This window comes from Cervus canadensis, chromosome 1 (assembly GCF_019320065.1).
Source record: "Cervus canadensis isolate Bull #8, Minnesota chromosome 1, ASM1932006v1, whole genome shotgun sequence".
NCBI lineage: Eukaryota > Metazoa > Chordata > Mammalia > Artiodactyla > Cervidae > Cervus > Cervus canadensis.
In genome coordinates this window covers 35,617,105-35,640,834 of record NC_057386.1, presented here as the reverse complement: position 1 = coordinate 35,640,834, position 23,730 = coordinate 35,617,105, and the positions used below count along the sequence as shown (strand labels likewise).

Below are 23,730 nucleotides of genomic sequence, written 5' to 3'. Positions count from 1 at the left end.
CATCACCAGTCCATCCTTCTCCCCAAAACTGAACTATTATTCTTTTCCTTATGTCATCCACTTTGGACCATTCACATATATTTCCTTTCTGAAGTGTGTAATAGCTCACTCTCCTAGCTCTTCTCCTGGTGACCAACCAGCCCACATACTTCTGTCCCCAGCGTCTGAAGGATGCTGTCCTTGGCCCTAGTAGTACTGCTCTCTATACCAAATGAATGGACACCTCTACTCTGGAGACTTCTAGGCTCACGCACAGCCCTACTTTAACCTCTGTCCTAACCATTCAGTATTAGGCATGTGCTGACCTTCTTACAGCCACGCTCTGCTACTACTCCCACTAAAGCTCTCCATGTGGTTTAACATTTCTGTGCCTGGTCTAACTGGCCAGGTGAACAGTTCTTTATTGGCCTGGATGATATCTATGGTACTCTAGAGAGCCCCTTCTTTCCCAAGAGAACAGAGTCTTTGGAAATATTCACTAACAAGAAATGAAATGAGCTCAGGGTGTGCTGTTCTTGGTGTTACCTCTTATTCCAAGATTTAAATCTTAAACCTTAATAACATGCAACTGTTAAAAGGGAAGCAGATATATATTACTGACATTTGATATTAATAAAATATCAAAAGACAACATTAAACGGAAAGCACAGAGTGGACACTGTGTATACACTTGGGTTATAGACAGACAAATAAAATCACACTTGTATGTACATGGGTGCTGGGGTGGGGGGGGTTAGATTTCTGAAAGATTAAACAATGGTTACTTCTGAGAACTGGTGGGCTGAGATAGGAAAGAGGTTTACTTTTCCTTACATATAGCTGCAGCTCTAAAGGTAGCAGTCAGATTCAGAGGAAACTGAGAGACAGCCATGATATTTATGGGTAAGAAAAGATGTTTCTAGGAAGATCAATAGTCAATTCAGTTCAAGTGCTACAGAAATTAAAAACCAAAACTAAGGGACTTTCCTAGAGGTCCAATGGTTAAGACTTCATGCTTCCACTGCAGGGGACACAGGTTCAATTCCTGGTTGGGGAACTAAACCCCTCATGCCACAGCCAAAAAACAACAACTAAAAACCTCATCAAAACTGAAATTAAGCCTTTGAATGTGGCAAACAGGCAGCCCCTGGTCTCCTTACTACTTTAATATTCTATGGAGAAGGAAGGTGAGCCAAATATGCTGGAAGACTGACAGTTAAGAAAAAAACAAGGCAAAGTCCTTTTGTTTCCCAGGTCCCTCTCTTCCTCCCTAAAGTACTACTGCAAAATTTAAGAATTTTATGTATTTCTTCTAATCCTTTCTTTTTAAAATATTTTTATTCTGTCAGCTACAACAGAATGGTAGGTTTTACTTTATAATATATATAAATGGTATCATTCTTTTTTCTTTTTATCACATTGCTTCTCCTATTCAAGACTGTTAACTATGTGATTACATATAACTAAGTCTACATTATATATTTTCATTGATTAACAATATTGTAACTGATATTAATAATAACTGATTAATTCTGATAGGCCTTTTGAAAATTACACACAGTACTAAAAGCAATATCCTTGTATCCTGTCTCTCTGTATACATGTACTAGAGTTTCTCTTAACCTATACACCTAAATTGCAGGATATGTGTTTTCAAACTGACTAGATATCATCAAATCACTCTCCAGTGTTGATAGAACAACCTCACTTATGCCAGGAGTTCAAGTATATACCATTTCCTGAAATCCTCACCAACACCTGGGTTTCTTGGACATTTTGATTTTGACAACCTGATGAATTTGATGTCATCCCCTGCAGCTTTGTATTTCTGCTTCTAAATGCAGTTGAATTACTTGTGGCATGCATAACAACTATCAGCTTTCTTTTTGCTTCTATTATTTATTCATATCATTTTCCTTTGTGCTGATAGTCTCATTGATTTTCAAAATTTTGTTGTAGACAGTAGATAGAAATCCTAAATATTAGATTAGAGAAATCTTTTCCCAGTTTGCCACTTATATTTCTTTTGTCTTGTCATAATATTTAAGTTTTGAGTTTTGATGTAGCCAAATTTATCATTTTTCCCTTTTATGGGTATTTATTTGTGCCTAAAAATTCCTTCTTTACCTTGATATTCTCCTGTATTTTGTTTTAGTAGTTTTGTTTTTCATATCTGTCTTATGTTTTAAAACTTATTGGAGATAGCTTAGCCTCCTCCCTTTCTCAGTCAGCAGGACCACTACGGATCACCTGTATCAGTGGCAGTGAGATGGGTGTGTCCTGAAGCCCACTGAGGAGAGTTTTCACTTTTCTTCATAATCTTATTGTAGCAAAGGAGATAAGAAAGGCTCAGCATTTCAGGAGCCTTAATTTTTAAGGAGATATGGGTGAGATGTGGAGGCCAATCCTTAAATGATTCGAATATGAAACCCATCAAGGGTATGGTCCTATTGAGATAACCACATACTGAGAATGTGGTCTCAAATAAGCAGGGGAGAAAAGACAAACTGCTGCTTAGGACAAACAGAAGCCATATACAGATCCATATGTACTTCTACTTGTGAGCAATGACTCTAGATTCACATGAATACACATGCAACTAGGTAAGTCAGTGAGTCTTCTGTCCTACTCTCTTGGGTATGGTTAAGTTCAGCTCAATTGCTCAGTTGTGTCCGACTCTTTGCGACCCCATGGACTGCAGCACGCCAGGCCTCCCTGTCCATCACCAACTCCTGGAGGTTACTCAAACTCATGTCCATTGAGTTGGTGATGCCACGCAACCATCTCATCTTCTGTCACCCCCTTCTCCTCCCGCCTTCAATCTTTCCCAGCATCAGGGTCTTTTCAAATGAGTCAGTTCTTTGCATCAGGTGGCCAAAGTATTGAAGCTTCAGCTTCAGCATCAGTCCTTCCAATGAATATTCAGGACTGATTTCCTTTAGGATGGACTGGTTGGATCTCCTTGCAGTCCAAGGGACCCTCAAGAGTCTTCCCCAACACCACAGTTCAAAAGCATCAATTCTGTGGCACTCAGTTTTCTTTATAGTCCAACTCACATCCATACATGACTACTGGAAAAACCACAGCCTTGACTAAATGGACCTTTATTGGCAAAGTAATGTCTCTGGTTTTTAATGTGCTGTCTAGGTTGGTAATAACTTTTCTTCCAAGGAGCAAGCATCTTTTAATTTCATGGCTGCAGTCACCATCTGCAGTGATTTTGGAGCCCAAGAAAACAAAGTCTGTCACTGTTTCCATTGTTTCCCCATCTTGTTGCCATGAAGTGATGGCACCGGATGCCATGATCCTAGTTTTCTGAACGTTGAGTTTTAAGCCAACTTTTTCACTCTCCTCTTTCACTTTCATCAAGAGGCTCTTTAGTTCTTCTTCACTTTCTGCCATAAGTGTGGTGTCATCTGCATATCGGAGGTGATTGATATTCCTCCCAGAAATCTTGATTTCAGCTTGTGCTTCATCCAGTCCATCATTTCTCATGATGTACTCTGCATATAAGTTAAATAAGCAGGGTGACAATATGCAGCCTTGACGTACTCCTTTCCCAGTTTGGAACCAGTCTGTTGTTCCATGTCCAGTTCTAACTGTTGCTTCTTGATCTGCATACAGATTTCTCAGGAGGCAGGTCAGGTGGTCTGGTATTCCCATCTCTTGAAGAATTTTCCACAGTTTATTGTGAGCCACACAGTCAAAGGCTTTGGCATAGTCAATAAAGCAGAAGTAAATGTTTTTCTGGAACTCTTGCTTTTTCGATGATCCAGTAGATGTTGGCAATTTAATCTCTGGTTCCTCTGCCTCTTCTAAATTCAGGTTGAACATCTGGAAATTCATGGTTCACATACTGTTGAAGCCTGGCTTGGAGAATTTTGAGCATTACTTTACTAGCGTGTGAGATGAGTGCAATTGTGCAATAGTTTGTACATTCTTTGGGACTGGAATGAAAACAGACATTTTCCAGTCTTGTGGCCACTGCTGAGTTTTCCAAATTTACTGGCATATCGAGTGCAGTACTTTCACAGCATCATCTTTTAGGATTTGAAATAGCTCAACTGGAATTCCATCACGTCCACTAGCTTTGTTCGTAATAATGCTTCCTCAGGCCCACTTGACTTTGCATTCCAGGATGTCTGGCTCTAAGTGAGTGATCACAGCATCATGGTTATCTGGGTCATGAAGATCTTTTTTGTGTAGTTTTTCTGTGTATTCTTGCCACCTCTTAATATGTTCTGCTCCTGTTAGGGCCATGCCATTTCTGTCCTTTATTGAGCCTATCTTTGCATGAAATATTCCCTTGGTTTCTCTAATTTTCTTGAAGAGATCTCGAGTCTTTCCCATTCTATTGTTTTCCTCTTATTTCTTTGCACTGATCACTGAGGAAGGCGTTCTTATCTCTCCTTGCTACTCTTTAGAACTCTCCATTCAAATGAGTATATCTTTCCTTTTCTCCTTTGCCTGTTGCTTCTCTTCTTTTCTCAGCTATTTGTAAGGCCTCCTCAGACAACCATTTTGCCTTTTTGTATTTCTTTTTCTTAGAGATGGTCTTGATCACTGCCTCCTATACAATGTCACGAACCTCTGTCCATATTTCTTCGGGTACTCTATCAGATCTAATCCCTTGAATCTATTTGTCACTTCCACTGTGTAATCGTAAGGGATTTGATTTAGGTCATACCTGAATGGCCTAGTGGTTTTCCCTACCTTCTTCAATTTAAGTCTGAATTTGGCAATAAGGAGTTCATGATCTGAGCCACAGTCAACTCTTTGTCTGGTTTTTGCTGACCGTATAGAGTTCGCCATCTTTGTATGCAAAGAATATAATCCATCTGATTTCAGTACTAACCATCTGTCTGGTGATGTCCATGTGTAGAGTCTTCTCTTATGCTGTTGGAAGAGGGTGTTTACCATGACCAGTGCGTTCTCTTGACAAAACTCTATTAGCCTTTGTCCTGCTTCATTCTGTACTCCAAGGTCAAATTTGCCTGTTACTCCAGGTATTTCCTGACTTCCTAGTTTTGCATTCCAGTCCCCAATAACGAAAAGAACATCTTTTTGGGGTGTTAGTTCTAGAAGGTCTTATAGGTCTTCATAGAACCGTTCAGCTTCTTCAGCGTTACTGTCTTGGGTTACACAATGCCTTGTGTCCTGGTCAGGTTGCCTAGGAAATAGATTCTGAGACAGGTATTTGTGTAAGGTTTATTGGGAAGTGCTTTGAAGAGCAACAGTGAGGGAAACAGATCTAAGCAGAAGATAATGGGGGTAGCGCAGCTGAAATACAGGCTTCAGTCAATCCCACACTGGAATGGCCTTTCAGATAATTCCCAAATTGGGAAAAAAGCCCAAGTCTTTGTACCAACTCATTCTTTCTCCAAACCAAACAGTCCATGGATGCAAGTGGCTTCTGGGGAAAGGGACTAACTTGGGCAAGTGATCTCTTAACTCCTAGAAAGCAACTCAGCTATCAGTTATCAGCAGGCAACATTCCCAACAGGCTGGAATGTGATTATTTCCCTCTGGACAGGAGGCAGTAATATCCACCACACCCAGAGCTTATCTTCTCTTACCATCTTATTTTTTCCCTGGTGAAGCCAACCAGTATGTTGTGAGCTGACCTACGAAGAGGCCCATGTGACAAAACTTAGGAAGAACCCAGTCAACAGCCTGTGAGGAACAGAAACCTGCCGACAACCACATGACTGAACTTGGAAGCAGATCCACCCACAGCTGAACCCTGAGATAGATGGCTGCAGTGCCAGCCAACACCTTGACTGCAGCATTATGACCAGAGCCAGAAGATTCAACATGGATCCCTGGCCTGTGGAAAGCATGAGATAATAGATGTTGTTTTAGGTCACTGAATGTTAGGTAATTTGTAAAATAGCAGGGGAATTAATACAGTCCCTCTGCCCTTGATACAGAACCAAAAGACAGAATCCTTTTGCCTGGTGGTATAGAATGTGGCCATGTAGCTAATCTATGGGAGAGGGAAGATTTTGTTTCTCCCTTTGTCCTCTTACTTCATCCTACAATAATAACTTTCTGGTGGCAGGGAAGAATCTAAGACACAAAAAGTAAAATCCATATAGGAAAAAATTAAAATTCAACTGCATTAAAATTAAGCACCTCTGTTCACCCAAAGATACTATAAAGAAAGTAAACTGACAAGGATAGAAACCAACAACCTAACTGAAAAATATGAAAGACCAAAAAAAGCACTTCGTAGAGGAAGTATCAATGGTCAAACACATTATAGTATGCAACTGCATTGGTAACTAGGGCAACACACATCAAGTCTATAATGACATCTCATTTGACACTAGATCAAAAACTTTGGGAAAGGACCTCCCTGGTGGTCCAGTGGTTAATCTACCTTCCAATTCAAGGAACACAGGTTTGATCCCTGGTTACAGGAAGATCCCACATGCTGCAGGACAACTAAGCCTGCACACTACAACTAGAGAAAGCCCATCCACCACAGTGAAGACCCAAAAGAAAAAACTTTAGGAAAACAAACAAGACTTTGCAGAAGTCTGATAATATCAAATGTTAAAGAGGATATGGAGCAAATAGAACTCTTGTCCTTGCCAACAGGAGTATAAATAGATCCAATATTCTTTAAAACAATTTGGCATTATCTAGTCAAAGTGATGTGTATATACCTTTAACTTAATTCTACCCCTAGGTATACACCCAAGAGAAACTCTTGCAGTACCTCTACAAGAAGCAAGGATAGCTACATTCTCTGTAATAGCAAAAACAAAGCGAAATAAGGAAATTCCCTGGTGGTCCAGTGGTTAAGACTCAGTGCTTTCACTGCCCTAGGCCCAGGTTCAATCCCTGATTAGGGAACTAAGATCCTAGGAATCAGGCAGTACAGCCAAAAATAAGAAACAGCCTACCCCAAATAAAAACAAAACAGAAACAAGAATAAGCAAAAACAACAATAACAAAAAACAAACAAAAAACCCCACTCCAGAGAAATAATGAAATGAGAATCAAGAGTAAATTTATCTAATGAAATACTATATAACAGTGAACATGGAATATAACTGTATACAACAAAGGATAATTTCAACAATATAATGTTGAGCAACAAAGTCACAAAAGAATATGATCAAAAAAAGACATTATAATTCCACATATATTCAACTCAAAAACATGCAATATGTTGTTTAGGAATACAAATTGATGAAATTGTGAAGAAAAGCAGTGATAAACACAGAATTGGGAATATGAAAAAAGTATGGGTAGAGGAGGGCAATGTAGGAGATGTAACAGTTAATAATACAGCTCTTTTTCTTAAAATAGGTGTCTGGTACAAAGATATAGCATGTACTCTCACTTTTTTAGATGCTACGTTTCATAAGTAGGTTTTATCACCTCAATATTTAATTTAAAGAAAGAAAAACCAGAGAACTTAAATATCACACATTTGGTCAATTTATCTACACCCTGTCTTCTTCTAAGCCAGATGGGTGCCTACTATCTTTGGCTCCTTGATAGACTTAAAGCAGACTTGTGGACAGATGGTATACAAGAAAAGGAAAAATTTTCCTACTGGCCCTGTAAGTAATGAGCAAGGAGATAAAGACCAATTAAAACAAGAAAGGCAGATGTTTAATGGTCTTATCAATATATTACAAACTATGGTCTTTCTTTTTTAAAAAAACTAGGAAAAACTTAAGTCAATCTTTACCATATATAGCACAGTATAATATAAGAAATTTTAATGCCTAGTTTAGTCAAAGATGGCAGACCAAAAGGTAAAACAAAGAAAATGTAGCAAAAACAAAAAAAACCCTTTATAATGAGAAATTTTACCAACAGTGAACTACTACCATACTAAATCAGTTTAACATGGAATATCTAGTTAAAAACAGCTGGATTTACTGAAGGAAAAAGCAAGCAGATGACACTAATCTGCTGAGAAACAGCAGACTACTGGATCCTACCACTGAAAAATGACTCCAATGAAAACAAGCAATTCAAATACCCAAGATCACACATTTTCTAAAAACACTTACGTCATGTATAAAAAAGGCAAAAGAGTAGGATGATTTTTTTAAATGAACTTACCCTGAAATAAGTGAAGTTACAGCTGTTGAATAAATGTCACTCAAAAGCAGTCTCTTGGCTTTTTCTTACACAGCGGGCAACTTTCCTTTTGAATTCTCCATTTCTGTCTTCCCTCCATTCTTTCTGTAAGTACAAAAGTAATAGCAAGTGATTTTATGCAAACTCCTCTCACAATCTCAAATACCTTCCTTTAATTTTAATGTGAACACGTATAAAATGTTCAGCAGTTGATAAGGTAGAAAACATTTTTGCAAGGCACTCTGCCAGGATACATACAAATTACTTCTATAGGCAAAGTCTCTTTGAAAAAGGAAAGGGCCCTAAAAAACTTTAGCAATTTTGTATTACACTGGAAAGAAAGCTACAACTTACAAATAAGATATCCAGGCTATCTGAATGATCACCAACTCTCTCTACTGGAAGCAACCATAAAATAAAGTAGACAGAACTGTGCCTCCTTTATCAGGTAGATGGGTGTAACGCATCATATTGAGATGATACTGAGTAGTATTTCTAGTGGGGGAGGGGACAGGACAGGACAGTAACAATGACACTATTACTGCCAGGCACATGAAAATGGAACACAAAACAGGACCAGCATACTTTCACATGAGAATAGAGCTGATTTTTATTTAGTATGTAAATAGCAGGAAATTCTCACTAAAATGCCTGGCCTATTTTTTTTTTCCTGTATCATCCATGTAGGGACAGCAAAGACTGTGGAAACCTTCAACACTTGCTCTTGCAGAGGAAGAGATCAGAACAAATTTTTTCCTTCAAAGCAAGGCACCCCAGTAAGCCAATCATTATAGTAAATTATGAGGTAAACTATGATGTGGAAATGCAGAGAGATTTGTAGATATTTGATGAAGTATTTGTGAATAAAATGTTATTGTCTGTAATTACCTTATCATTTCTAAGACATTTTAAGGAAGAAAGAGCGATTCCAGTAAAGAGGGGAGGTCAATACCAAGGAGAAGAAAAATCGCCTAAAAAGCACACTTAGCAGAGAGAATTAAGACTGAGAGCAAGGGGGACCAGGTAGAAAGGTATTAAAGAGATTATATTGGAATTATTATTATTTGAGTGCACCATGCAGCATGTGGGATCCTAGTTCTAGAACCTGTGCTCCCTGCATTGGGAGCATGAAATCTTAACCGTTGGGGCCATTAGGGAAGTCCCTGGAATTACTTTTTTAAGATATAAATCCTCACTACCAAAGAAAATGGCAGTGAAGTCATCTAATAATGGGGACTGGAAGACCAAAAGCAGATGAAAGATGAAACAATGAAACATGCAGCAGAGCAGAGAAAGTAATAGCCTAGGGAAGTCTCAGTGGGACCCCAGCAACGAGGGAAAGGACCTACTGAAGAGAACCTCAAAGTTAAAGTTTGGAAATGGCAGCTTGAAGTCAGTAAAAAGTGGGGTTGAAAACTGAATGACAGAAAAGTTTGGCCTTCCCTTCTACACACACCCCAAATTTTAATACCGTCCTGAAGTAATAATGATGATATATAGATTTTATAAAAGTATCTGAAGACCATTAGAATTAGAGCTCCAGGTATGGGTATTTGGTATGGAAAGTAATTAGTTCTTCATTTTGGCATTTGACACCTCTCTTCCTCCAACTCACTCTTATTTTTTTTTAATCTGAGTTTAATATCTGGCTTATCATTCACACACTCCTAAGGAGAACCAATTCTGCACACATACACTCCTTATGTTGTTTGGACTGATACTTGACTAAGTATAAAGTTAGAATGATTTTCTGTCAGTGTTTACTTCAATTCAGTTACTAAATTAAAAAATTCAAAGCCAGAGATTTGAGAGGTGGTTATATCACTTCTTGGCCTTTTGGCTAAGATCAAATGAAAGGTGGTTTATGTAGTGTTTTTCTACAAGTAAGATTTTACCCCCAAGTTTTTATGTAGATTTGAATTAACAAGAGGGGGGAAAAAAAAAAAAAGGTGAATTTAACCTACTGGCTTTCACATATCCTAACAAAGTTTCCAAGAATTAGAGCAAAAGGAATTTTAAAGAGGGATAGATGACTGAGGAACTAGGACTATTCTAGATTTAAAAAAAGACTAATAAAACATGAATACAGGACTTCCCTAGTGGTTAAGACTCCACGCTTCCACTGCAGGGCCACAAGTTCAATCCCTGATCAGGAAACTAAGATTCCATATGCCACATGGTGCAGGCAAAAAAAAAACAGAAACAAAAATAATTTTTTTTAAAGGAAAAGAAAGAAGATTGAAAAATAAAAAACTAAGTAAAAATAAATAAATAAAACATGAATACAAAATAAAATAAGTTCCTAAATTCTGGATTCTTCCTTGCCCCCTCTCTTTATTCTTAGGAGATACATGCTGAAGTATTTAAATATAAAGATCTATAAAGCCTTCTCAGTTTAGCAAATAATGACAATAATGTTAACAATAACAACAATGTTGCAAAATCTCCACAATTGTGAATCTATGTGTTCAGTTCACTTCAGTCGCTCAGTCGTGTCCGACTCTGCGACCCCATGAATCACAGCATGCCAGGCCTTGCTGTCCATCACCAACTCCCGGAGTTTACTCAAACTCCTGTCCATCAAGTCAGTGATGCCATCCAGCCATCTCATCCTGTCGTCCCCTTCTCCTCCTGCCCCCAATCCCTCCCAGCATCAAGGTCTTTTCCAATGAGTCAACTCTTCGCATGAGGTGGCCAAAGTACTGGAGTTTCAACTTCAGCATCAGTCCTTCCAATGAACACCCAGGACTGATCTTTACGATGGACTGGTTGGATCTCCTTGCAGTCCAAGGGACTCTCAAGAGTCTTCTCCAACACACAGTTCAAAAGCATCAATTTTTTGGCGCTCAGCTTTCTTCACAGTCCAACTCTCACATACATTCATGACCACTGGAAAAACCATAGCCTTGACCAGACGGACCTTTGTTGGCAAAGTAATGTCTCTGCTTTTTAATATGCTATCTAGGTTGGTCATCACTTTCCTTCCAAGGACTGTCTTTTAATTTCATGGCTGCAATCACCATCTGCAATGATGTTGGAGCCCAAAAAAATAAAGTCTGACACTGTTTCCACTGTTTCCCCATCTATTTCCCATGAAGTGATGGGACCAGATGCCACAATCTATGTGTAGGGTATAGGGTATCCAACGTTTTGTAGGTCTGAAAGTTTTAAAAATAAATGCTTGCAAGTAATATGGACCTTATAGCGACTAGATATTAAGTATAATAATAGTTTTACAATTATGTAGGATAGCATCCTTATTCTTAAAAGGTACAACTATTTGGTGGTAAAATAAGATTTATGAGAAAAATAAATGAAAATAAAGACATATCAATACACATCCACAAACACATACATATACATATAAAAGTATATAGTTTTAATCAAGCTTAATTAAAGGGGAGAGCAGATGTGTCCATGTGACCACCTTACCGCAGCATCAACATTAGCAGGTGAGTCTCCATTGGGGTCTGCCAGCATAGAAATGACACTAATCATGATGGTTTCCACGGTGTGAATAGGCAGCCAGCGTTCCTCTGGCTTTTCATAACCATATTTATCTTCTCCAGGTTCGTGAAGAATAGAAATGCATACATCACCATTTTTATCAACTGCAAAATTAGAGAGTAAGATTCCAGTTTTAAATACTTTAAAAAAAATTGGCTATACGTAAAATACATATTATTTGATATGATCCTGATTCCCATGGTATCTGTGTAAGAGTCAGTACCACTGTCCCACAGAATATGCACAGAAGTTAATCTCCAAAATGGAACCTATTAACCTTTTAGGAAGACCAGAGATTCTACCAAATAGAATCCACCTGACAAACCCAAAAGAAATGTAAGCTATCTTTTTCATTTCTGCAAAATTTCAAGTTAATATGTAGATGGTACCTAGCATTTACATGTAATAAATATAATGAAATAAATGGTATCTATTGAATCTGTTCATTTATACAAAGTATATGGTCCAAACACCAGAACTGAGTTTCTCTATGATTTCCTAGTTTCCCTAACAACTTACTGATTGAAATTGTTGATAGTCAAAGGTCTAAGACTTTCCTAAGAAAAAAATAAAAAATAACATCATAAAGTACTTTTTAAATCACATAAAGGCAAAATTATATCTTCAGGGAAAACACACACACACAAATCCACACAAAAATCCACAAAGTGAAGTGTCGAACTCTTTGCAACCCCATGAACTGTAGCCTGCAAGGCTCCTCTATCCATGGGATTTTCCAGGCAAGAGTACTGGAGTAGGTTGCCATTTCCTTCTCCAAAAAGATCATTTTATAGTGCCAGTGAAAACTCATCAGCATACATTCATTAGGTCTCTAATCTATAGACCTATTTTAAAATCCAAGCCATAAATTAATTGTTGATCAAAAGGGGGAATGGGGTCCTATTCCACTAACTTCTTTACATTACACAACCAAATCTGCAAATCCTATAAATAACCAATAACAATACTTATGTTCATTTCTGACTTCCTACCTAAAGTCCAACAAATTTATGATAGGTATAATGTTAAAGCGTATTTTTCGCCTCTGGGGAACCAGCATCAAAGCTTGTATGCGTGTGGCTCTACGACTAATGCTTTCTGAGTGCATATGCTGTATGCCAGGCACCCACGTGCCACAGGGAGTTTAGCAGTGAATGCAACATTTAAGACCCAGGCCTTCAGTGTATTGTACATGAACTATTCTACAATTAACACTCCTCATCCCAACTCACCTACACCTTCTAATATAATCTATTAGCTAAAATGAAATAACTAGATCAACAGGCAAGAATAACAACAGTAAAACTTGTAACAGCACTATAAAGTTAAACAGAAAATGATAATATAGTGTTAAGACATTTTCCTCACCACATAATATAAATTTTTCCTTGAGAAAAGGAAGTCATATGTTTTTGAGAACATTTAATATCAAATGTTTGCACAAAATTCTACCAGAGAGAATCGATTTAAGATCCATTTTCCTTTTATAGAAATTGCTATAATTTAGCATCTTTAAAATTTTAACCTCATGTCATTTCATTTTAAACATACAGAAAACATTTTAAACCTCTTAGAATGAGGCTTTTATGCTTAATACCTATTACCTATTAAAACTGTAGTAATTTTTTTAAAAAGGCAAGATATCTGAGTGAAATAATTGAGCTGATAATTGAGTGAAAAGGCCAGTGCTATCATTCCTCTTAATAATTCAAGTCCATGTATTGCTCTCATGTAACTCACAGACAAAGAAACTAAAGCTCCAAGAGGCTTTACCAACAGTAACACGGGCTAATTCATGCAAGAGAGCATTCAGAAACTTTTTGTTACATTTTCCTTTCAAACAGGTGCAAAAAAATTGACTATTACACATTGAATAATTCAAGAGAAGGCAGGGGAAACTGCCAAGAGCCTAGGAAGAAATGAACCATATGTCCAAGCAACAAGGGGCAGATGTGGTCGATTCATGCATCCATACATTGTGCAGGACTATCACTAACGTGTTCTACCATAAAGAAATTCTTTTTTTCCCATCACACTGGTGCAAAAAATAACTATGTCTGCTGTGATCACTGCTACCTAAGATGTGATGAAATATGGTGGCCTCCTTGATTCCCAAAGTTTTCCATTCATCAGTTATATTCTGTTCTAAGACTCAACTGTTTTTCAGGTCACTGAGTTCTATTACATTTCCTTGTAACCAAGCCTTGGTTTATTCATGCATCCATTACTCTCACTGATTTTTGCTTAAACTAATATAGAAGAGTTTCTCTTCCTTGCAACACAATGTCTGGGTTATGAGAAGTAGAATGCAGACTGGTTTAACAGTCTAAAAAGACAATACTGATTACAAAATACTTATAGTCAAAATACTTAGGAAAGAAATTCTTGCAAGCTCAATCATACAAAACAAGGCCAAAAGTTCAGGGAGACTGTGTACAAACATAGTTTATCTAGACTAACCTTTGGCTCACAAAGTGAATTTTAAATGGTTGTACAACTTCGGGTAAAAAAAAGTCAATGTCACCATTTTATGCACAGCACTGTTAGATACTTTCCAAAGATCTAAACACGCAGAGTTTTATCTCATTTGACCCTATCAATCATCTTATGACATAGGTAAGACATCCCTTTTTCTTATGAAAAACAACATATTTAAGAGTGTCCATAGTCTAGGAACTAAGATGAGAAAATAAAAATGAAAAATCCAAGTTTGACTACTTCTGTGTTCTCTGTAATAGCCAATGAATCACATAATACCTTGGAAATAATCTCAATTTTAAGAGCTCTATTAATGCTCAGTATCACCCATGAACTCATGAACATCTCAGCTGTGAACATCATAGCTGAGAACTAAGTAAATAAATAAACTTTTTCCATTTGATCCGTTACTCTTTCTTTTAGAAGGAATCTAATCCAAGACCATGTACATAACAAACACAATGAACCTAGTATAAAAATTCCAACACAATTTCACTGAGAACAACATCTTACGTATTGACCTTGAAAACTTCAGTGACAGGCCATCATACTTGCAAATGTAAAAGTAAAACTAGATAAACTTACCATTTGGATGCCAGATTTCTGTAATGAATTTCATTTTAGGAGGCCGAAGGGGATAATCTTTTGGGAAAGTGAGATGAGCTTTAAAAACACCACCTTCACTGGAAAAACAAAAACAAGTTCTTGCCTAAAGTTCCTGCTTATAAGTAAGATAATTATTAAAAACAAACATAAAACAAGGATGCTAGTGCTAACATTATAAACGAAATAAATAATCTGGATTTCAAGCAGTTTACTTACTCAAATACCAAGTTTAGTATAAACTGTCATACCTACCACCTTATTAAACTCTCAAAAAACAGTAAAATGAAAGAAACAGCTTTAAAAAGGCATCCAGATCAGATCACGCTACTGTTGTGCTACACACATCTTTTTATTGCTTCCCACTGCACTTAAAACTCAAATGTTCTTTAACATTGCCTATCAGGGTCAAGTTGTCAATTTCTCTATATTGATCTCAACCTATCACTCCTCTCTCATCCCGGTCATTCTTCTTTCTGTTCTTTAAACGCAACAAGCTTTTTCTCATCTGAGAGCTTATGCATTTTCTTATTGCCTCTCTGGGAACAGTTGTGCTGACCTCCAACCATCCATCCATCCATTTATTCATCTTATCATTTAACAAGTATTTATTTAGTCTTTACGTGCCAGACACTGGGAGTACAGCAGTGAACAAAGCATAGTCTCTCAAGGAGTTTATATTCTGGTGTGTTTCAAAGTAGTGCTACGCAATAGAACTCTGCACACTGGAGACAGTCTATAGTTACGTTCTCCAACATGGTAGCCACCAACCACATATAATATGGCTAGAACTTTTTGGCCAACCCAATACAACTGATGAACTGAATTTTTTATCTTGTTTAATTCTAACAGCCACAAGTGACTAGTGACTGCTGTGCTTAGGAACTGTTCCTAAACAACAGTCAAAACAACACAAGTCAATGTTGCAGAAAACCAATAAAAAAGTCAGCCTTATGGGGCAAAAATGACAAAGTTCTGACTAGTGACCTTGGTACCGCGTTTCCTCTGTTTCAAAGGCGCTTCTCCCTTTGTTATATTCACAACTCAGCCAAAATGTTACCTCTTGAGAAAGATTTTACTTGGCTACCCAATCTAGCCCCTGTGTCCCTCTATCATGTGGACTTCTTTTCCATTTCTTTACTGCAAAAGGAATTCACACCTCTGATTCTTTTATTATAAGATATATACCCCCATAGAGCAGGGTCAGATGCAGGGTCATCTGACTGTGTTTGTTTCAGATCAGTAAAGAATAGAATTCTCAGCTCATTAAATGGTTTTCATTCATTAAACAAATAGATATTGATTATCTACCTTGAGAAGGCACTGCTGTACGTAAACGGATATGACAGAGAACAAGACATTAGAGATCACTGATTTATAGCACTTACCATTCTAGGGTCAGAGGAAAATATCAAGAAAAGTATCAGTAATAAATACTGGAATGAAATGAGCAATCTATTGTTAAGTTTTTAAAAAGTATCTACAGAATAAGCCCATTTGTCTTTAACAAGAAAAAGTGAGGGTATGTTTGTATAGAAATAGAAAAATGTCTGGAAACATGACACCAATACACAAAAGTGGTTAACTCTGAAGCACGGGATTATGAGACTTTTTACTTTCTGCTTTGTACATTTTGATATCACTTGAAGTTTTAACCAAAGCAAGTATATATTCTCATTGCTTTTTTCTGATCATAAAAGCAAGATGACAGGACAGTGTTCAAGAAAGGTAGATCATTAACACCAAATACTTCTGAATACTTAGGAAAGGCCACTGGGCTCTGAGTGGAACATGTTTCTCTTTATGCTTACATACATGCTTCCTTCTATGAAGTGTATTAAGTATACAGAGGGTCATAATGTAAAACATTTCTGATTATGGGTTGTGGTTTTAAAAAAAACACTTCGAAAGCCACAAATATAAAAACTAGGCAAGAATCTATGTAAAAGAACATCAGAACAGCTACCACAAAACCCATGTACTTTAAACCATTGGTAAGGCCATTCCCTGATACCAAGTTAGCTTTCCTGGGTCCCTAAATTTTGACTGATATCAGATCCACTTAAAAGCTTTACAACAGCTGGCTGAAATCCCTACCATGAAAGATTACCTTAGTCTATTAAAAATTTTGATCAAATTTAATTAACTGGATTATCCTTAAAAGTTTAAAGTACACAATTTTTTTTTTTTTTTTTGTCTGCAATGTCCTCATCCATTCTGAATCAATCATGCAATTCTTCAGTTTTTTTCCTACCGGTGGAATCCTTAACTTCTCTAACACCTGTGAAAATCCTACTTTTTTTTTAAGCCTAAAACTCAAAACATAGTGTACAAAACATGGTTAAATAAATATTAAAATGTCACATATTCACTATTTTTCAAATACATAAAGATGCTACTATGATGAGCAAAACCAACGTTTTATGAAAAGCATCAATGGTTTAAATGATGCTTTCCTACTTTCTCTTCATAGATATTAACAGTGTAAGAGTATAACTGCTATATATAATTACAGATATATCATATTACATATGATTACTAGCATGATGTTCTAGGCCAGTTCAAGTTTCTTCTATTAGACTTCCCTTACTGTGTATTAAATGTATAAAAATCTTACAAGGGTAAGAGCCTATCATTTCTACTTTGTCAGATCCTATCATTCAGCCATATTTACTTTCTTTAAATGATATACCATATGTTGCCATCAACATTGTTCTTTTATATATTCCTTTTCACATCTGTCTTCTGTTGATTCATTTTTACCTGTCACAATTTATTACCTTCATAAAATATTTGATGGCCTCCAATGTTTCTGTGACTACAAACAGTAAAACACTGAACCTTCTGAACCCTTTCTAGGCACAAGGTTTAAGCTAGAAATGAAACAAGATGAAGTTTAAATAACTTAAAATTCACAGGGATAATAACAGTAGTAGACTCAGGGAGGTAAACAAAGATATTCTCCAAAACTCACATTCTTAAGCACTAAATGATAAATGATCGGGTACTGCCATTGATCAATCAATTTCTAAGTCACATGGGCACCAGGTTCATTCCTTCTAAAAGTTCATTACAAAATATATAGCTTTGTTGTGAAGTAATTAGCCTCCAACTAATAAAAAAAATATATATATATATATATATATAGCTTGTGCAGCTAAGTTTTAAACAGACTGTATAAGAATTTTGTTACGGTAAAAGAATATTAATCCGGAAATTTGGTTAGTCAACTCTTCATTTTCTATATACACTCAAGCTAAGGCAATAACAAGATACATATAATCTTCCAAGATTCTACAAATTTTTCACACCATTGCCAGAGGTAGGACACAATATAAAACATACTTCTTGAGCACACCAGTCATGAGTGATGAAAAAGAGATACAGCAAAAGTTACATACCATTTACTAATACAAATTTATAAAATCTATAATTCACAGTGAAACCCATGTCTCCTAAAGTTTCTTTCAAAGCCTACTGCTGCTACTACCTGATATTATTCTTTACGTGGTAATGGGTAGCTAGTCACACTACGTGATAATCATTAGTCTGAAAATAGCAGGTTGTCACACGAGTTTCAGGTTATTTTTCATAGAGAGAAAGCCTCAAGAATCTGTTTTTAGTATCTCCAGAAACATTAATTAATGGCAAGTGTTAGTCGCTCAGTTTGTGTCCAACTCTTTGTGACCCCATGGACTGTAGCCCACCAGGCTCCTCCGTCCATGGGATTTTCCAGACAAGAAAACTGGAGTGGGTTGCTGTTTCCTTCACCAGGGGATCTTTCCAACCCAGGGATCGAACCCAGGTCTCTCATATTGTGGGCAGACTCTTTACTGTCTGAGCCAATGGCAAGAGCAGCAATAAAAAGTTAATACTGTGTGAAGATAAATGCAACAGCTAAATTAATACTCAAAGCAACTATCAATAAAGTAATGCCTGAATATACCAGTTATTGACACATGGATAGTAAGGAGTGTGGGGTGCCCTCTAGTGGCTAAATGAGGGTTAATGGCACCACCATGAGCTACACTAGGCTTTAAAGAATTTTAGTACAGCAATCATTCTATTATTACAGAAATGACCTAATTAATTACTAACTGATGGATCAATCACTTAGGTTTGGATACCATCTAAGCTCACATTAACTACTTTCAATACTATAACCCCTCCCCCCATTACCAGCCTCTCTGTTTCTCCTCATAGTCAGTTACTTACACTTAAGATCTGTGTCTCATTTCAAATAACACTCCTCCAACAACCACGAGAAGGCCTCTACCCTCTTCACTCCACTGAATACCAGTAACTTCCTTACTGTTAAATCAACAAACAGCATTAACTACTTGCTTCTCGGTGGCGTTTTAGAAAGCTTCCTTCTATAAAACCTTTTGCTAAATGTCTGGCTAACTTCCCCTGCTTTTCTCAGGGCCCTGTCCTAGGCACAAGTGTGCCATCCCCTGAGCAAGGCTGTTCATCTCCCTACTTCAGTCCATTTCTTAACTATGCATGCTTGGTCGCTCTGTTGTGTCTGGCTCTTTGAGACCCCATGGACGGTAGCCCACCAGGCTCCTCTGTCCCTGGGGATTCTCCAGGCAAGAATACTAGAGTGTGTTGCCATGCCCTCCTCCAGGGGATCTTCCCAACCCAGGGATCGAACCCACGTCTCCCGCACTGCAGGCAGATTCCTTACCGTCTGAGCCACCAGGAAAGCCCAAGAATACTGGAGTAGGTAGCCTATCCCTTCTCCAGGGGATCTTCCTGACTCAGAAATCAAACCAGGGTCTCCTGCATTGCAGGTGATTCTTTACCAGCTGAGCTATCAAGGAAGCCCCTTCTTACACTATAGATGCCCTCCCCCAATTTTTTTAAACAATAGTTTAAAATATTTTACTGCAGAAATAAAACACAAGTAAGCTGAAGGAAGATAAAATTTATAATTCCAAAGTTACGATACTTAGAATCTGATGCACATTCTAAGATATAAACCTGATAACTCTTGATGTAAAACTCCCCAATGGTTATGCTTTGTCCTCAGGACAAAGAAAAATCCTAAATCCTTAACAGTGTTTACAAACATTTTCTAGCCCTCAACTCTCTAGCCAACCTCATTTTTTGAAATTCCTTATAGTCGTTTTGCTCAGTTGCCATTCCCTTGTTCTGTCCCTTATTTTCCAGACCTATGTACACAAACATTTCTTTCTCCCTATGAAATGCTCTATCCCCAGCTTCCCTTCCACTTATCCCCATCTCCTACTTATCCCCATCTCCTAAGCCCACTGTTACTGCCAGAGTATTTGTCTAGTTAATCCTTACTAGCTATTGACAATCCCAAATCTCTTCAATCCCAGAATAATTAAACCAAATGTGGCAATCTCATTCATCTTGCCAGTTACCGGGTAAGGAATGATGAAGCAACTTGATTCCAACAAATGAGACAAGAGTCTGCTGGAGAGCTTCCAGAAAAAAGGCTTTTCTACATTGAAATACATAAAAAATTACCTTTTCTTTTTTACTTTTTTTACTTTAGCTCACTCTTATTTTTTTATTTTTTTTATTTTAATTGGAGGCTCTATTCTTACTTCTATAGAATACATAAAACACAAGCAGAAACTACCTTCACTTCTTCCTTTTCAGCATACACTGAAATGCTCAAAACTGTTGTAACCATTTTACTATCTCTGTCAAGAAAACAAATTTCCTTACTTTCTAAGCCAGCTAAAATCAGATTTCCTTTGCTTATAGCCGAAGCCTACGAACTAGTAACAGTGACTAGCTCTTCAGCTCTCACTTTAGACATCTCCTCCTCTGGGAAACATTCCCCAGCACACTGGAAACCTGCCACACCCGCAGTGAGTTCCCACCGTATCCCGATGCCTCCCTCCATCGTGGCCGGCCCCAAAGTGTATCAGATAACGACCAGTGAGCAGCTCTGCCAGCTAAACTTGTAACTGCCTCGGAGCAGCACCCGTTAACTGACTTAAGGCCATGTTCATAGCATCTAGCGTAAGAGCGCTCAAAAACGTTAGGAAACTAAATTAGTAAGTAGTGTAAATGCCTACAATGCTTTATTTTTGAAACAATTCTAAATAGGAAGTTGCTAAAAGGGATGGCCAACACTCAATAAATCTTAAACCCCCTTCCTGAAGGCTTTATAAAGAATTTCACAACTTCCAGCATGTACTCACATGACTTTTGAAAAGGTCATTGATAGAAAGGAATCATACCCAGGTAAATTTGGATGATAATTATAAGGTCTGTCAACGGCATTAAGGCTTCACTGTTCACAGGATGTTCAAAGTATATTTGGCACTGAGGTTAAACTGTAGCCTCGGTGCAATCAGTGCTCTCATCAGTAAGGGACAGTGAGGAAATGGCAGCCAGTCAGCAACTCCAGAGGAGCTGCCACAAATGCTTCTGTTATCCACGCCTCAGATAGACAGACAGCACTTTTTAAATGTATATGAAAGGCCAGAAATAGGTTCTCATTGGTAGGAAGGATGGCCTGTTAACTAGCACAATAAGTATTAAAGTGTCTTTCTTTGATGAAGCTGAAGGGACACAACATGTATACGGACCAGCTAGTAACATTTAGAGATGCTTGCCACCATCTCATGAAAAAAGTATAAAAACTGTGTGAGGTCCTTAGAGATGGGAGGTCAAACCTGGATGCCTCACTCATTTTCTACTTAGACATTAGTTTAGAAGAACTTCTCTTGTTATCACAAACCAACTTTAGGACTAACAAGATTCTGTCACTGGAATCCTGCTGTGTCTTCCTTGAGTAAACCTTCATGCAATGTGTTTTGATTTAGAAACCCAGAACAGAACCTCATCAGGCTCAGAAGACAGGCATAAGTATGATTTTGTGTGCAAAACTTGGTAAGAAATTTACTTTCAAATAATATTAAGGTTGTGGGGGAAGACCTCTAGGATGGCTTTCATTGACTACTGTTATCTACCAAACTATCACTGTAGAGTGACTTAGATTGAGTTATCTTAGCTTGCAACAATTACCAATGCAAATGTACCATTGGGAAATAAATCAGCAAAAATTTTGATCAGCAACAGTTGTGACAAAACATAAATCATTTTTCTTCAGACCTTAGAAAACCTCCCAATCAATATTACAGCTCAACTGTGTATGTCATATACCAGTTTGCTCTGGTATATAACTAGCTCTGAATTTTCTCTTCCATCAGGTTGGGGAGGTACAGAGGGAGGGCAATGGAGTTACCATTCAGAACATCTAAAATAAAACTATTTCACTGTCAAAAAAAAAGTCTTATGTATCCAAATCCTTGCTGCTTCCTACCATCAAGGACCAAGGTTGAGTGACCAAGAATAGTTCCCAAGAAAGACCTTGCTATCCCTCAGTTGTATGGTTTTGAGAAGGCTGCTGCATTTTTCCCCAACACCTCAACTTCTATAAAAAGCATTCAACTTGTACTAGTCATTGACATCAGACAGTCATGATCCATCTTATAGAACATTAAATATTAGCAAGTTTAAGTTGACCTGCAAACACATGGAACAGAAAATCAGACTGTGTGTGGTCTCTGAATCTAAAAATGTACTACATATATAAGAAAGTCCATCTTTTCTTTGTTCTTTGATAACACCACACTGTTGTCTATCTTTATATCAGTTAATAGTGATTAATTAAAAGTGATTAACAATCATTCTTGTAAACTGGGAAACTTCAGTTTGTCAAAATAGTTTATATTTAAATTATTAAAAGAGTTCCACTTGGATGTCAGTTCCATTATACTTACTAAAGTGTATCTGGAGGACCAATAATAAGGACTTCCCATCGGTAGAGATCATTGTCATCTATTAAACCTGCTGAAAAGCCTTCCACTGGATTTTTGTTGAGTTCTGTGGGAAAAAAAAAGTTTTATAAAAAAATTTAAGTACATAATCTTCACCCAACATTCATTACAGAACATTAAAAATTTTAAACTGTTAAATGAATACACCTAGACCCATTAACAAAATGTTACCTGATGTCAAAACCTTTCCATTTCTATAACACAAGGAAGCAATGGGCAAAGCAAGCTATCCAGAAGATCACTTTCTACCTCCCTTTTACATCTACCTGGTTTCCAGCAAGGTTCCTACCATTCTAAGTAGCTCTCTGGTGGTATACAGGGATAGTGGGACAGAGAGCTTATTAAAATGCAGGTGTCAGACTTATCCCCAGGGATTCTGGTTCAGAGGAAAATCAAACCAGTATTTCTGATAATTCTTATGGTATGGTATGGTCTTTAGGGTTTTGGCCTTTGAGAAATACCAATAGAGTGCCTGGTCCCTTTTCACTGGAATTTGCTATATAACCAATCTTAATTTATACAAGTAACTATGTATCTGCATGACTAAGTCCTCTGCATTCTTGGGGATACATGTCTATGGCGGGTGTCCATGTGTGGCCCAACAGACTCTGTGAGTACACAAAGAGGACAGATTCCATCTGTCCTGCCTATGTATGTTGAACCTTCTGCTGGCCACAGTTTCCAGCATCCAGGAATGGCTTAAGAATAATAGCTGGAGCCTACAGGAACACTAGCAACATGAGATTTTCCTCTTCCAGAGAGAGTGCTCTAGCATGGATAGAGAATGATGGGGGCTGGGGATAAGACAAAGGCAAAGAACTAGTGAGGTGGGGGGACGCAGGCCATGAGGGCCCCTAAGAGGAGCAGATGAGAAAGAGAGCAAAGTCTGAACAGTTCCTGGAGACACAGGGCTTAATAAAGTAATGACCCGTCAATGGTGGGCATCATGTTAGGATTTTTTTAAAAAGCTTTAACGAGATGTAATTGACATTCAGTAAATTGTAGGTATTTAAATTATATCATTTCTTACACATTGATGTATGTACATGGCTGTGAGGTCATCACCACTGTCATGATTGAGAGTGTGTTGTATATAAAGACATGAGTCACCAACAAGAGGCACTGCTTGGCTCAGACTGAGAAGAGGGGACAAAGCACAGAGGACAGCGGCTGAGCGCGGCTGCCCGGCGGCTGAGCAGGTCTGTGCCTCTCACCTAACTCCTGCCATCGT

General features: G+C 37.7%; 1 protein-coding gene across 2 annotated transcripts in view; it reads right to left on the bottom strand.

Annotated features, from left to right (window-relative positions):
- UBE2G1 (ubiquitin conjugating enzyme E2 G1) overlaps window positions 1-23,730 on the bottom strand; it is an 85,480-nt gene that overhangs the window by 3,493 nt on the left and 58,257 nt on the right. For both annotated transcript variants that reach the window (XM_043477668.1, XM_043477661.1), the window contains exons 2-5: window positions 22,443-22,545; window positions 14,656-14,753; window positions 11,518-11,696; window positions 8,068-8,190 (exon numbers count right to left, since the gene is read on the bottom strand). In XM_043477668.1, the coding sequence (XP_043333603.1) occupies window positions 8,104-8,190; window positions 11,518-11,696; window positions 14,656-14,753; window positions 22,443-22,545 (467 nt within the window). In that variant the 3' untranslated portion in view covers window positions 8,068-8,103. The remainder of the gene's footprint in view (window positions 1-8,067; window positions 8,191-11,517; window positions 11,697-14,655; window positions 14,754-22,442; window positions 22,546-23,730) is intronic.